Raw genomic sequence first — 14111 nt, forward strand, 5'->3', positions numbered from 1 at the left:
CATATGCCAAGAACAGTAACTCTCTCACTAAGTCACTGACAATGAAAAACGCCACAAGTCACAAAAACAGGCTCTAGGTGGCAAATTCACCTTAGAGGCTGACCGTGACCAGGCCACTGAAGAAAAAACTGTTGTGAGAACATGTATTGGCCATTTTTCCACAAGCTGTTGAGGTTCAGAGGTAAAATAATGGTTTGGAAAGCAAGGTTCAGAGAGGAAGGATGGTCTAGTGGTTAGCGGGCTAACTTGGGGCACCTGGTTTCAATGCCCTGTTTCACCACTGATTTCCAGGCTGATTTTGGCAAGTGACTTAGTCTCTCTGAGCTTCAATTCCCTGTCTGTAAAATGGGGATTACAGCACTGCCCTACCTCACAGAGAGACTATGAGGATAAATACACTAAAGATTAGGAGGTGCTCAGATAATACTGTGATGAGGGCCATATAAGTAGCTCAGATAGATAGGTTGTAGTTATGGACAGATGTCCCATGATGATGAATAAACCTTTCATCTCTCTGTGGGTTTGGAATGTCTTTTGGCTACTCCTGATATTTGATATTCCTAGAGCAGCTCTGTGGCTAATACAATGAGATTGCAGCCCAAGATGGCAGACACACATGCAACCAAGGGTGCAAATTATCATCCTTGCAAGCCCCCCATCATCACATCAGTTTTACCTGGATTAAGCCTCAAGAAGCTCATCTTCCCTTGAGGATTTGTCATGATGACATCCTCTGATTTCAGAAATCAGAGCAAGAGAGAGGGTTATTTCCAGGACAGCTGGAGGATACGGAGAGCAACGCAGCTTGTGGGATTTTGTTAGCAAATCAGACCCATCCTCTTGATTCAGCCTTGAACGCAAACCCCAGACCTTTGCCTTAACCTAACCTGGATCAGAACAGCACTTTCCTGGTCTGTGTCTAGTTTCTACAGTGCTCAGAAATTAATCATAATCAGGGCCCACATAGGGTGATATGTGAGGATACAGTGTACCACCACTGCAGTCAAGTTACCATCTTGTGCTCCAGAAACTCAGCTTTCATTTTAAAAGAAGCATATTTCCAGCCCTTAGGATTTAGAAGAAAACCTTTAGTTCAAAATGTGAACCAACCATAACCGATGCGCTGATCCATGCCTCAGTTTGCAGAAACAATGGCTCTGAGAGCTGTGAACTGTCCCATTCAGCCCAATGGAGTGTTTTAAGTGGACTATCCAATGCTGATCATTTAATGTCAATGGTGTTAATTATCTCTCTGCTGATCAAAGAAAGGACGGGGGTGATCATATTATGAAAACAAGCACAATCTGCTGTGAATGGGGTCTCAACTCAGTGGAGTTTGGTAAAGTATCACTGCTCCTCCCCCCCAGTTTAACCTGTGATGATAACTTACATATTGGTGGGTCTCATAGTTCAGCCTGGGGCCTGTGCTGCACTAACTTGCCCAAGGGAGCCAGTGGGCAGCATATGGACCTCTTTCAAGTGACTGGCACCAGCGGGGCAATGGTTGTGGCATTTCCCTATTCTGTGCAGGTTCTTATCCCGTCTTCATCACTGTGGCATCTGAGTGCCTTCCAGTAGAGCATTAAGTGACATGACTGACATCTGTCGCCTGTGACTTCTTCCATCGTCGCCCTGGGGGAGAGTTGTGTGTGCAGTGGAGTATTTTGGTGTGGTAGGGTTGCGTTTGGTTTTTAACTGTACATACAGCTTCGTGTGAAGGCAGGCCAAGGAAGTGCCCCTTGCACTTGGAGCAGAAGGTGCAGAGGTGTGGGACGGTTCTTGGTTCCTGAGGGAGTTCATTCCACCGTTTTGGGTCAGCCCCGAAGAGAGCTCGGTCTCTTGCCACAGATGAGCTATATCCGTACAGTAGAAAGTTCAGTGTGCCAGAGAAGTAGCGTTGTCAATCGTGGCTCTCATCCCAGAGCTTTAGATGATCTTCTAGGTGTCTTAAGCCCAAGTGTGCAAATCTTTAGATCCCTAAGGGATTTGTCTGCAGTTGAGGAGACCCATGTCACCTGTGCTCCACTTCGTTTCATTCCAAGGACTCTTTGCAGCCACATTTCCTTTCAAGAGGCTCTAACTCTTTTAACTCACCCTCCAAGGAAATGCTGGGCAAAGAGAACTGATGTTTCTTGGTTTTCCTTTTCTCAGAGGGACTGGCTTTCATGGGAATTTTTTTCAGCAAGATTTCTGACCTCTGACTGTTGCTCCATTTCAGACTGACTCGTACCAAAGGGGGGATCGCTGTCCTAGATGACATACTGAGCTTGTCACATTGTCTCTTCTGGGACTCATAGTGTTAATCTGGCTACAGTCAGAGGCTGTGTGTGTGCAAACCCCAGCAACATTGGACAGCTAATTCTGTCTGTGGCCTACTTGGAAGCATTCAGAATTGTTAAGCTTCTGGACAACCTCGCATTGCAGCAATCGTGTTTCTTAGAAGTCTGCAGGTTTGAGGGGCTGGTGGGTGGGGATTAGTAGGGCACTGGACAATTAAATGGCTTCCTAATACTGCAGTGCATGGAGAGATAGCAAAGTAGGTTATTATTACCAGGCACAATCATGACATCACTATCACTGTAAACCAGAAGGGGAGAGACGAAAGGGAAATAGAGGAAGAGGTTTTTGTGAGCTAGGAAGAGCATGGGGAATAAGGTTCACTAACTGTATCACCTCATGATATCTCCTTCTCCTTTAGGCTAAGTAATGCTCTGAACCAGATGTACGTAGAGTTATTTCATTTCTCAGACTATAATTTCTCCTGTGCCTCTCCCTTGAATATCCTGGCACAAATATTTAATAATACTTGACACTTCTATAGCACTTGTCATCCAAAGATCTCAAAGCAGTTTGCGAAGTGGGTATTGTTATCCTCACTGGACAGTGGGGAAACTGAGGCACAGAGCGGGATAGGGAATCACCCCTGGGGACACAGCCGTTGCATGGCCAAACTGGGACCAGTATACAAGTCTCAGGGCTCCCGGTGCCAGGTTCTAGCCACTTAGCACGTATATAGCGCTTTATCTCTCTCAAAGCGCTGAGCGTGCGGTGTGCAGTGGGATTCTTCACGCACATTGGAAATCTTCACATACAAACAGTATTTGTAATATATATAAAAGAGCGAGAACGTGAGAGGAAAAACAGGTCAGATGGAAAGCCCAGAATTTAATTTAGCCTCTGCCCTAGTCTCTTACCGCCCTTTGGGAATCATTATCTTTAAAGCTTGGAGCACCAGAAATAAGTGACCTGCTAACCCCCTGATTGCAGGTTCTGCAGCAGGCCTGCTGTGACCCTTGTAAAACTTCTTTCTTTCTCGCTTGCCTGCCAGTTCAATTAACACAGTGTAACTGGCTCCTTAATATGCTCTGGCAGGTTTGTGCTGCTGTCGTGCCATTGAGGCCCGCATTGTGGAGAGACCTCCCCCCGACACGGTCGAGTTAGGCCTTCCACCAGCGTGGTGGTGAGAGATGAACATCGGCCTGGGTTACCCCTCCAGCGGCTCGTTCAGTACACGGTGGGCGGTGTAGGTAAATGACCTGTGTAAATCAGGCTGTAGCATTTGGATACTGAGGCATGCGCGGTTGGGAGGGGCAGATCAGCTGACAGTCCAACACGGCAGATAGTTTGTTGTGCTGTGGAGCTTCCTGCTCAGTGTTGGGGTTCAAAGACCTTTTATGGGAAGCGACCATCAGTGCCAAGTGCATTTCCTGTCTTCAAAGTGCTTTTCAAAGGCAGGCCCAAATTCAGCGTGGATGTAAGATGGTCCTGCTGCATCTCCACCATGTACAAAGAGGAGCAGTGGGAAGGGTTATCTCCAGCAGGGGTTCCTTTTGGTTTCACCCAATTGCATCTCTTTTGCTAGTCAGTGCCCAGCTCACTTTCTGTGCCTATCCCCAGGAGCCTGGCACAGACCATAGTCCACCGCATCGTCCCTGGAGGTTGACATCCCCCCATACACACATCCTGTTCTTCTGGAGTGGGTACCATTGCACTCAAGCTGGCAAAGGCCCAAAGGATGGCATGTGCCAGAATGGTGCATGCTGGCTGTTACTTATCACCCTATAATCTTCTAGGTGTTTGCAAATTGATTGCTTAATTATTTGCTCCATTATCTTTCTGGGTACGGAAGTTAAACTGACTGGTCTGTAGTTCCCCAGGTTTTCTTTATTCCCCTTTTTATAGATTGGCACTATATTTGCCCTTTTCCAGTCCTCTGATCTCATCTTCCATGGGCGTTCTTGGCTTTCTTCTTATTTTGCTTTGCCCTGTCTCCACCGTGTAGCTGCCTGGGTTTTAATCCCAGCTCTGCTGCGTGTGGACCATCCTGTGTTTCACTCTGTGAAATGGGGACATTAATACGACAGGCACCAGCTTCCTCCGGGCCCCAGGGGTGCTCAACCCCTCCACACAATCCCAGGCCCTCCCCCCTGCCCTCTTCCCCCACTCCCACCCTGCCTCTTCCTGCCCCACCTTTTCCCACCCAGTTCCGCCCCCTCCCCTGAGCACTTCCCGTCCCTGCTGCTCCCCTCCCCCCTAGCGCCTCCTGCACGCCGTGGAACAGCTGATCGTGGCGGGCAGGAGGTGCTGGGAGGGAGGGGCAGGAGTTGATTGGTGGGGCCGCCGGCAGATGGGAGGTGCTAGAGGGGGAGCTGACTGCCAAGCATCCACTAATTTGTTTCCTGGAGCACCCACGGAGTCGGCACCTATAATTAATGCCCACCTGCCGGCGAGTTTGTGTGCACGTGAGAACGGCTGCCCAGCGCTTGGCTGCTGTGAATGACAAACTGGGCCATCTCACTACAGTTCCCCCTTCTGTCCAAATGCTGCTATTTCAGTCCCTACAGCAAGACATGCTGGTTACCCCTCCCACTGCACTGCCCAGTGCCCCTGCCTACTCCTGGTTGTCTTTCAGACCGTTCGCTTTCCAGGCATGGCCTCACACAAGCCCAGGCAAACTGTCCGAGTTTAACAAGTAATACCGAGATAGCTCTACGCCTCCCATGGCAAAAGCATGATATGTGGAGGGACTATTTTACCTCTCCAGTGGCAGAAGCCCACCTTTGTCAGAAGAGGCTGTGCAACACCGGCCTTCTTTACGCTGGCCCCCGTGTGCCTCGCGTCTGGAAGTGCCGGCTGGAGAACGAGCTGCGTACTAAGCTGTGAGTGGGAAAGGCAGAGCTGGCTGTGGTGGCAATGAGGGTCGTTGTACCGTTTTGCGGTGCTAGCTGATAGCCTTTCCCCACTGCAGAGCCGTCCCACAGCCTGCTCAGTGGAATAGACTCTCCCGCCGGAGGCAGCCCATGCAAACGAGCGCTGGTCAGTACTAACAGCAGAAATCAACTCTGCTGCAGACAAGGGCGAGGGAACAAATACTCCATCTCCTGCCAGAGGAGTGCTGCAGACTGCCAGATACCCGCTCTTCCCGGTTGGTTCCTCGTTTCCCTTTTGGTAATAGCCCAGAACGATGAAGCTTATCCTTTGTATGTGCCGTGTAACAGCAGTGATTTGGCAGGCCAGGCAAGAGTGTTGAGTCTTGCTATACAGGCAGAGACCCTCATGTCATGTGGCTCCAGAAAACAACCCAAGTTGATGAAAATAGCCCTGCATACCATGACAGTGGCTAGCCAAAGTCCGTGCGTTGCCAGCCAATCCTGGCTTGGGACAGGAATTACGCTCGGTTTGGTTGCAGCATCCAGAACGCACTGCTTCGGTCTTTGGGTTGATGTGGGAGTGGCCAGTGGAAAACAAGTTGAACCACCCACCACATGAGTCAGATGGGGCAGAATGGAGGAAAATAAGTGGAAAAGAAAGGAACATGTCTCTGCTGAGGAAGAACAAGCTGCTGCTGCTGCTGCCCTGCAAGGGTTGAGGGGAGGGATTAGCATCTCGGAGCTGTCATCTCCATAAAGATTAGACTGAAAATGATTCACACACCTACCTCTTGGCAGGGAAGAACTCTCCTGCCCTGGCTGCGCCTGTCAGGCTCCAGAGCTGATCTGAAGACTTGCCCCAGACTGAGAGAACCAATTAGGGGGAGGAGGTCAAGCTTTTAGGTCTCTGTGACTTTCCGGTTGACCAGCTGGTCTCTTCCCAGGTCTTTAGAAGTTCTGGATCCACGCTGCTCATTGAAAGAAATGTGACTCATCTTTTTACAAATGTTTACTCCAAAACTTAAAAATTAAATCAAGAAAACATAGCCGCAAAGCTAAGCTTGTGTTAATAATATTAAACTATGGACTCAAGCAACACAGCTATCGAATCGATATCAAATCAAGGTCAAGTTGACAGATTAGTCTCAATGTTGGATTGAAGTTAAATCATCAAATTAGTTAAATGGTCAAATTAATTAAAAAAAAAATCAACCTTCAAATTGTAAAGAGGATTCTAAGGTAGCTGCCTGTTTGGTTATACAATTAAAGGATTTTACAAAAGTCATCCAGTCTGTAACCTGGAGCTGGCTAAATATCTTAAATATGGAAACCAAATTATTATCTAAAGGCTGAGCCTCAGGGCCAATTATAAAACTTCCTCTTATATTTCCATGCTTGCCTGGTGACTAACCCTTTCCTTCTGCCCTCCTATAACACAGACTTTAACAAAACACTCTTGAGATACCACGGTTTGACAACCATTATTTTCTAGAAATTACAGGTGACAATCACACTTCAGTGAGTAATTTTATGAGACAATATTTAGAACTGTTTAACCCTGGAGAACTTTTCTTTCAGATACCTGTCCCATGTGGACTTTCTGGGGGTTCACACACACACACAGCCATGCGTTCACTTGCACACCCTAACAATAAAAAGGCTGAATAGCTAGGACGTCAGCCAGCTAATTAAAAACAACAGACAAAACCAGAAAAAAGAGAAACTAGATACTTGAGGTATCAGGGCTTTAGGAGCTCTTGCAGTCTCTTGAACGCTTAGGGTAGGAGCTGGGGCTGCAGTGAAGGAACCAGACAGTGATATGCTGCTGGCACATCACTTGTTGCCAACGGGCCTTCAGATGCAGGGGCAGACTGGTGAAAGGAGTGGGCTAGACCTTGATGTCCTTACTTCCTCTCCCAAAGGTGGCTGCTCTTGGAGATTTTGGAAGGTCACTCTTCCCTCTGATGGCTTGTTGACCTGAAAGGCAAGGCATCTTAGCCTTATGGTTTGCGAACTTCGTTTACTCTGCCTTGCAACGCTTCCCTCCAAGACCTTTGCACAAATCAGGTGCAAGGCCAACTTGGGCCTATCAGGTTTGAATTAGGTCATCCATAGTGAGCGTCAGTTTTGGGGAGAGGCCCACTTAAGGCCGGCAATTACAAAAATATTTGGAGTTTTGCATACTGCAGGGACTGGTGTCTGTGACTCCTCTCCAAAAAACCAAAGTTCGGCACACACAAGACCTGCTTTGAGATGGCCTTGAGATGACATGATGGGACCAGAAAGTTGGACACCAAAATTCTATAAAAACAGCCGATGTCTCGGGGGAGAGGAGGTAGGCGTTCCCAACAACCAGTCACTCAACATGCTGCCGTCAACAAAATTAAAAATAAACTGGATAAACTTACAATTGATGCCCTGATTCTCGCAAACAAGACAACTTATAGTAACAGTTCTATTTTGGAACTGTGCTGTAAGTCAAACCTTTGGGATCTTTTTCTTGATGGAGAAAAGCTACTTTGAAACCTACTGAGATAAAACCCACTTAAAATAGAACATTTTATAGAAGGCTGGGCTTCCCATAAAAGCTATAGACTCCAGACCCAGATGATACGCTATTGTTCATTGTGCACAGCCATGCTCTGGAATCGAGTTGGGAAACAAGACAAAACAATATTACCTGTCAATAGATTCATTTCCTGCTTCTAAATGAACCCATCCTGAGGCACGGATCATATATAGGAAACGAGCAATGGCTGAATTAGGGCTAGGAACTTGATCACATTCTTGTCCTAGCTTCCCACACAACCATGTAAAGTTACACTAGGGGTGGATGATGTCGCAGTTTGGTTCCTCTCCTTTCGGATTGGGCATACAGTACGCAAGGCTGTTACTTGAATAGTAAGTGATTAATGAGAAGGACAAGTGGTGATGTTTAGGAGAAGGCAGCAATTAATCAGCCTCGGTGACTACTGCAGAGATGATGGACTAGAACACGGACAGGAGAAATAGGATGGAGTGCGCACTGGCTCTTAGGGGCTACAAGAAGTCATGGATTGCTTCTCCTCAGCCTGCAAGGGTGAAGTATAGCATCAGCTGAGCATCTGATAGAACCTGTCTTGGGTGACTTTATTGTACCCTTCTCTAGTATTTTGCTTCTCCGTCTACCCTGAAGAAGGCTGGTTAAGATCCTCTCCTCACTGTCCATATCTAATGGGAATGAAAGTGACAATGGTAAGGGTTGAGCAGGCTAAGAAAGTAACTTCAGAGACCTAGGAAGAGATTGGAAGACCCGTACCAGGCAGATGGCTTCAGAACTTGTCCTGAGGTGTGTTTTGTGAGCCGAGGATTCACCATAAGCAATAGGGATGTAAATACCGTTTAAAAAGTTAAACATTTAAATGATTAAAAATATTTCATTTCAGTGGTTAACTGATTAAAGGCAGGAGAAGAGACTGTGGGGGATCCAACCCCTCTCCTGCCAGTGAGTCACAACAGAAGTTGAGTCCAAAACTAGCTCCGCTCTGCAGCTGCCAACAAACAGACCCACTTGTTGAGATTATCAGCGGCGGGGCGAACCAGCACCACAACAATCCTTCTCTCCTTTAAAGAGGCCGCACAGTCCAGCCAGCCTGGGAGAGGCGCCCGCAGTGACTTGCCGGTGTCCTGAGTTCTGGTAACTCCCCATCCCTTCCAATTTTGGTCCCAAATTTTATACCAGACATAAAGTACATTTTGGGACCAATCCTGCAGCTGAGACCGATAAGAGCTTTGTCCTGGACTTCAGTGGGAGCAAGGCTGGGCAGGTCCTTTAAGGGCGATGGAGAAGAGAGCTAATCTCTCTACCTGAGTACTTGGATGGCCCTTGTCTCGGTAGTGCCTGAGCACCTCCCGGTCACTAATTCCTCACAACACCGTTGTCAGGCACAGAAGTGCTTTATCCCTCTGACCGATTAAGTGACTTGCCCAAGATCACACAGGAAGTTTGGTAAATGAGGAACTGAACCTTGCTTTTCTGAGTCACATGCCAGCACCTGTCCCACTAGACCATCCTGCCTTCCAGGCTGCAAAGACTGTGCTATACAGGTTTGCTTTCAAGCTGGGTCTGAGCCAGTGGCCCAGCTCAGACTCTCCATCTCTCTCATCATTGGGGGAATTCCACTCCACTTGTCACACCCAGCCTCTAGCTGTATAACGTTGCAAAGCAAACCTACCCCAGCCCCAGCCTACTCCATGCCAACAGTATCATGTGAAACCAGAGCCTCTGCATTGGCATCAAAGGAACTCACTGGTTTATGAGCTCCTGGGGCCAGGTTTTAGGTGCCTAAAGAGGCAGCTAGGCTCCTAGTGGGAATTTCAGAACTCCCTGGGCACCTGGCTGCTCAAGTAATACAGTTAGGCCTGTCTGTGGTGAACATAGAGGTCATGCTATGCAAAGCTATCTGATTCGGTTCTTGGGAGTTGCTGTTAACGTTTTGGCTAATGCTGGTTCCGACGAGTTTGTGGCAGCCTTTGACTTTTGAGTCCCTTCCAGACAATCTGCCGCGTCACCAACCCAGGCTCGTCTCAGTTCTGTGTTTACATTAGGGCAGGGGCTCAGCTAGCAAACGCTCGCTATATCGCTGCAGCTTGGATGTGGCTTTAAATGCCAGAGTAATCCTTAAGGGACATGTCCGAAGTCATGTGGAAAGTCTGGCAGGGCCACGAACATAACCCGGATTCCTGGTCCTGTGCCTTAACCACATGACCAGCTGTCATGTAAAGAACTGCGGTGATTCAGATGAAAGGCCTGACTGGATTCAGCGAATTGCAGTGTACAAACTGCAGTTTCTCAAGGCCGAGTTGCCATGGTGGTAAAGCACTTGTGGCTGGTCTAGGCTAGCACCGCCTCTGTTGCTAGCAGCAGAGAAGCTATAGTGATCCTCGAATTTCACCAGAACCTGAGAGCAAATATGACCATCGAGTGCTCTACTGTTCTGGGGGGATCCATCTAGACTAGAGTTTGGGGCCTCTTTTAGCTTGCGTTAACTGACAGCCAATTTATGAACACAATTGTAAATATTAGTCTAGTCAGGCTTCGGTCCCCCCTCCTGGGATCCTGTAGTAATTCTTGTTGTCAGAAGGGGGTCGCGGTGCAATGAAGTTTGAGAACCCCTGCTCTACACAAATCCTGGGTTGAGGAAAGAGAAACAACTTTGTTCCCCAGCACAAACCAGCACACCCAGACAACAGGCGGCTTTGGACTTAAAAGGAATTTTTAATTTTGCACAAATGAGAAACAAAAATAAAATCTCAAAGCAATGCTGAGTGCAAAACGTTACAAAAACGGGAAGCCATTTACAGGGCTAGCGCTACGGACCAGTGTACAAATGCAGGCGCCAGTGACACTTATAAAAAATGAGAATTAAATCACAGGACAAACAAGACCAAAACACCGGGAGCGAACACAAATAAAAACCATCCGGTGTATGCAGCATGCAAACTGTTAGATTGCCAGGTCCTCGGTACAGGCAGATGTGCAAAACTGGACGTGTCCTGCTCAAGGACAATCAATGTTGCTACTAAAGGAATGGATTAAATACACCTGATTCTGGAAAAAGGTCATGACCTATGTCCAGGAGGGCAGTTATTAAATAGAAATTAAGGCATCTGTGTTCACCTGTTAACTGGCCAGACTGCATTCCCCACGCTCTTAACTCCTCAGACCTCACATACGGTCTGTAAGTCCCCCGTCCCAGCACCTCAGCAGATGTACATCAGCCCCAGGCCACTGGGGCTACGCTGACTCGAACCAACTGGGAATCTGTCCCATCAGTCTCTATATTTAGTCTCTATATTTAGTCTACGTTGCGTCTCCCAGGACACGGAGATATTTGTTTATCTCCATGCTGGCTTTCACTCAAGTGGCGGTTAGGGAGGGAGCGTGCGAGCGTGTGTGTGTGTAACATGCCTGATCAGAGCAGTGTAATCTCACTGGGAGGGAGGGTGAGTCTCTTCTCGCGAGCGTTCAACAGACTTTCCATGTGGGTGGCGATCACGCGACACAACTCTAGGCCCTAAAGAGGGAAGGAAGCACAAGGGAGCGTTACAGCATTTTAACTCTGGTTACCGCCCCCCCCAGCATTAGCGCCCCCTAGCCTGACTTAGAATGAATTGCACCCCTGTGCTGAAATTTGCTGGGGCCATTTTGTTGTGTAGCGTCCGGTCTTGCAATGGTGAAAGCCGAATGCCAATCCCTTGGCAGATACCTCCTGAGTACCTGCGCCCTGGGCCAAGGAAAGCAAGGGGGCTCTGCTGCCTTGGACCCACTGTTTTGTTGCATTGGAATGAAAATGGTGCCTGCCTGCAGGGGCACAACGCTGTGTGAGCCCATTGTACTCACAGGGCTCCTGCTGGTCCTTCCCTCTAGTTACTGTTCCACTGTGGCCTCCCATTGGCACTTGCCTGGACTCTCTGTGAAACGCCCTCACGCCGCTGGCCTTGTACAAGGGGCAGCACTGGAGGTGCCTTTTACCCAGCACAATAGGCAGCACCAGAGCATCTTCTGCTTCTCCCACGTCCCCCATATCTGGCAGTGCCCCTGAGCTACAGAACTACACGCAGTTAGTGTAACGCCCCTGGTCCAAGAAGGGACATCGAGCAGCTCTGAACACTGGTAGCTAGACCATCGGAAAGGTGTAATAACGAGCCCCTGTTCTCTTGCCTCCCAGTCCTGGGCTTTAAACCATGAGGCCACCTTCCCCTCCACATCCTAGAGAGATGCATAGAAATTGCTCCTTGCAGGAGTCCACCAGCAATAAAAACCTGTATGATCTACTTGGTCCTCATGTTTTAGTTAAAAGGCAAATGCAATGGTGCATTAGACTTTGGACGCTGCTGGGCCAGCTGGACATCTGGCAGAGCCAGGATTTCATTGGGTTTAGACTCTGAGGATGCATCTAGATTGCAGTCAGGGGGTCTGACTGCAGTGCGGGTAGACGTACCTGGGATAGCTTTAATCTAGCTAGCTTGAGTAACACCAGCAGCGAAGCCGTGGCAGCCTGGACTGCAGCCTGGGGGGCACAACCCTGCCCAAGGCTATGGGTCGAGACTTGAGCAAGTAGCTCATGCTGAAGTATGTGTCGTCACAGCTTCACTGCTGTTGTTACTCAAGCTGGCTTTGATGGAAGTTAACACGCAGGCCGCAATCACACCTCTGACTGCAGCAGAGATGCACCCCGAGATTTTACTCACTAGGATTCCCTTGTATTTAAGCAGCTGCCTCCATGCGCTGGTTGTTCAACCAAGTTAGGCAGGGAGAAAGCAAACCCTGTCATGAGGAAATCTGCTTGCAATGATGTGCTTAGTTTGTGTGCGGAGTTACCAGGACTGCATGTGAAAAGTGGGTAACCGCAAGCGCAGAGACCAGCCTGCTTAGCACAAACGCACACTCACTGTGTGTGCTGCTGCACACCTAACTTATCTGAAGATGTGTCTCTTAGTTTGCTGGTGTGGAGTATGTGGTACAGGAGCATTTTTGTGCATTGATCCCGGAAGAGACAGGCTGGGGATGGTGCTGGCTTTGCTGTATTTCTGTACCCTCTCCAAATACAACCCACGAGCATTCTTTCTGGGAGCAGCAGCTACCTACCATCTGAAGGTTTAGCTTCAGAGATCCGGGTGAAGAAGCCAGGAGGAAAGCCAGAAGGAGACAGTAGGAAGAGAAGCGACAAGGAGAGAATTAAGGGGCTGGAGAGAGGATGAGTCAAGTGGCGTGTCCTCTGCGGGGGGATTGTCCTGATGAGACACAGGTGCCCTGCCTGCGTTCCCCTCCCTGAACCTCACCCTGGTGGGGTTCTGTGGTCCGCCAACCCGCTGGCCAGGGACACTGCTGTCTTTACTATGTTGTAATACAGGGGCTCAGTGTCTCACAAGTGCAATATAGAGGGCTCATGTTGCTCTCTGGAGTTCATCTCATTTGTGGGGAGGCGGCAAGCTAGCTCCACACCCTTCACTCCTTGCTCCCAGTGCCCACAGAAACCCTTCACCGGTGCTTTGTGCGGTGGGGTGGGGTGGGCTTCTGGCATCCTGCCCCCTGCAGAGGGGAACCAGGAAGGCTGGGCTGCATCCCGCCGCCCCATGGCTGGGGAGCGGGGCCTCGGCAATGAAGGTCAATGCCATTCAACCCACAAATCCCCGGGGAGCCAACCATCAGGAGTCACATTACAGTCTAAGTTTAAGAGCCTAAATGGCCATGTGAATTCAGGTGAGGCGATAACACCATAGGAGCCTTTGCTGTGGCCCTCCCATCCCCTAAGCACATCCTGGCATTACCCTGCCCCGGGCCTTGAATCAAGACAGGGCCGAGGGGTTTAAAGAGGGGGAAAGGCAAGCTGCTCAGCTGCACTCCATACCTGCTCCAGCTGCAGCTGTGTCATCCTCTGTGACATCAAGTCTCCCAGCATGATCTCCACATAGGGGTAGCTGGAGCCGGCTGTGGGCCGCTGGGTCCTCGTGGACTGAATCTCCTTCAGCGAGAACTTCACAATCAGCTCCTGGGGATGGATGCACAGCTCCTTCACACGCACGCCCCACCAGGGACCCAGCCACAGTGTACAGACTATGAGCTCCTTCCTACCAGTTCATCCCTTCCTTCCCGGCTACTGTCCTTTATCATTCGCACTGCAATCGTGCCTAGGAGCCTGAGTCACGGACCAGGACTCCTCTGTGCTAGGCACTGTACAAACCCAGAAAAACGGGACAGCCCTGCCCCAAAGAGCTTCCAATCTAAGCACAGGACAGGAAACAACAGATGGATACAGACAGAGGGACGGGGGTGCACAAGGAAACAATGAGGCAATAATAGGTATCCCTGCCTTGGGCCCCCTGAATAATTCATCCCCATTAGTCTTTGGAAAAATTGCCGTGGATCATGAGGCAACAGCTTTGCACTGAGAGGCAGATCGAGAATGGGGTGGGCAC

The 14111-nt window shown here is 49.2% G+C and overlaps 1 protein-coding gene across 1 annotated transcript in view; it reads right to left on the reverse strand.

Moving 5' to 3' along the window:
- Positions 1-11104: 11104 nt before the first annotated feature.
- The window catches only part of MYO15A (myosin XVA), an 84220-nt gene continuing 81213 nt past the window's right edge, over positions 11105-14111 (reverse strand). Inside the window, exons 65-66 of the mRNA XM_077828730.1 lie at positions 13544-13684; positions 11105-11206 (exon numbers count right to left, since the gene is read on the reverse strand). Coding sequence (XP_077684856.1) covers positions 11105-11206; positions 13544-13684 — 243 coding nt within the window. The remainder of the gene's footprint in view (positions 11207-13543; positions 13685-14111) is intronic.

The sequence above is a fragment of the Eretmochelys imbricata genome, chromosome 10, assembly GCF_965152235.1.
Source record: "Eretmochelys imbricata isolate rEreImb1 chromosome 10, rEreImb1.hap1, whole genome shotgun sequence".
NCBI lineage: Eukaryota > Metazoa > Chordata > Testudines > Cheloniidae > Eretmochelys > Eretmochelys imbricata.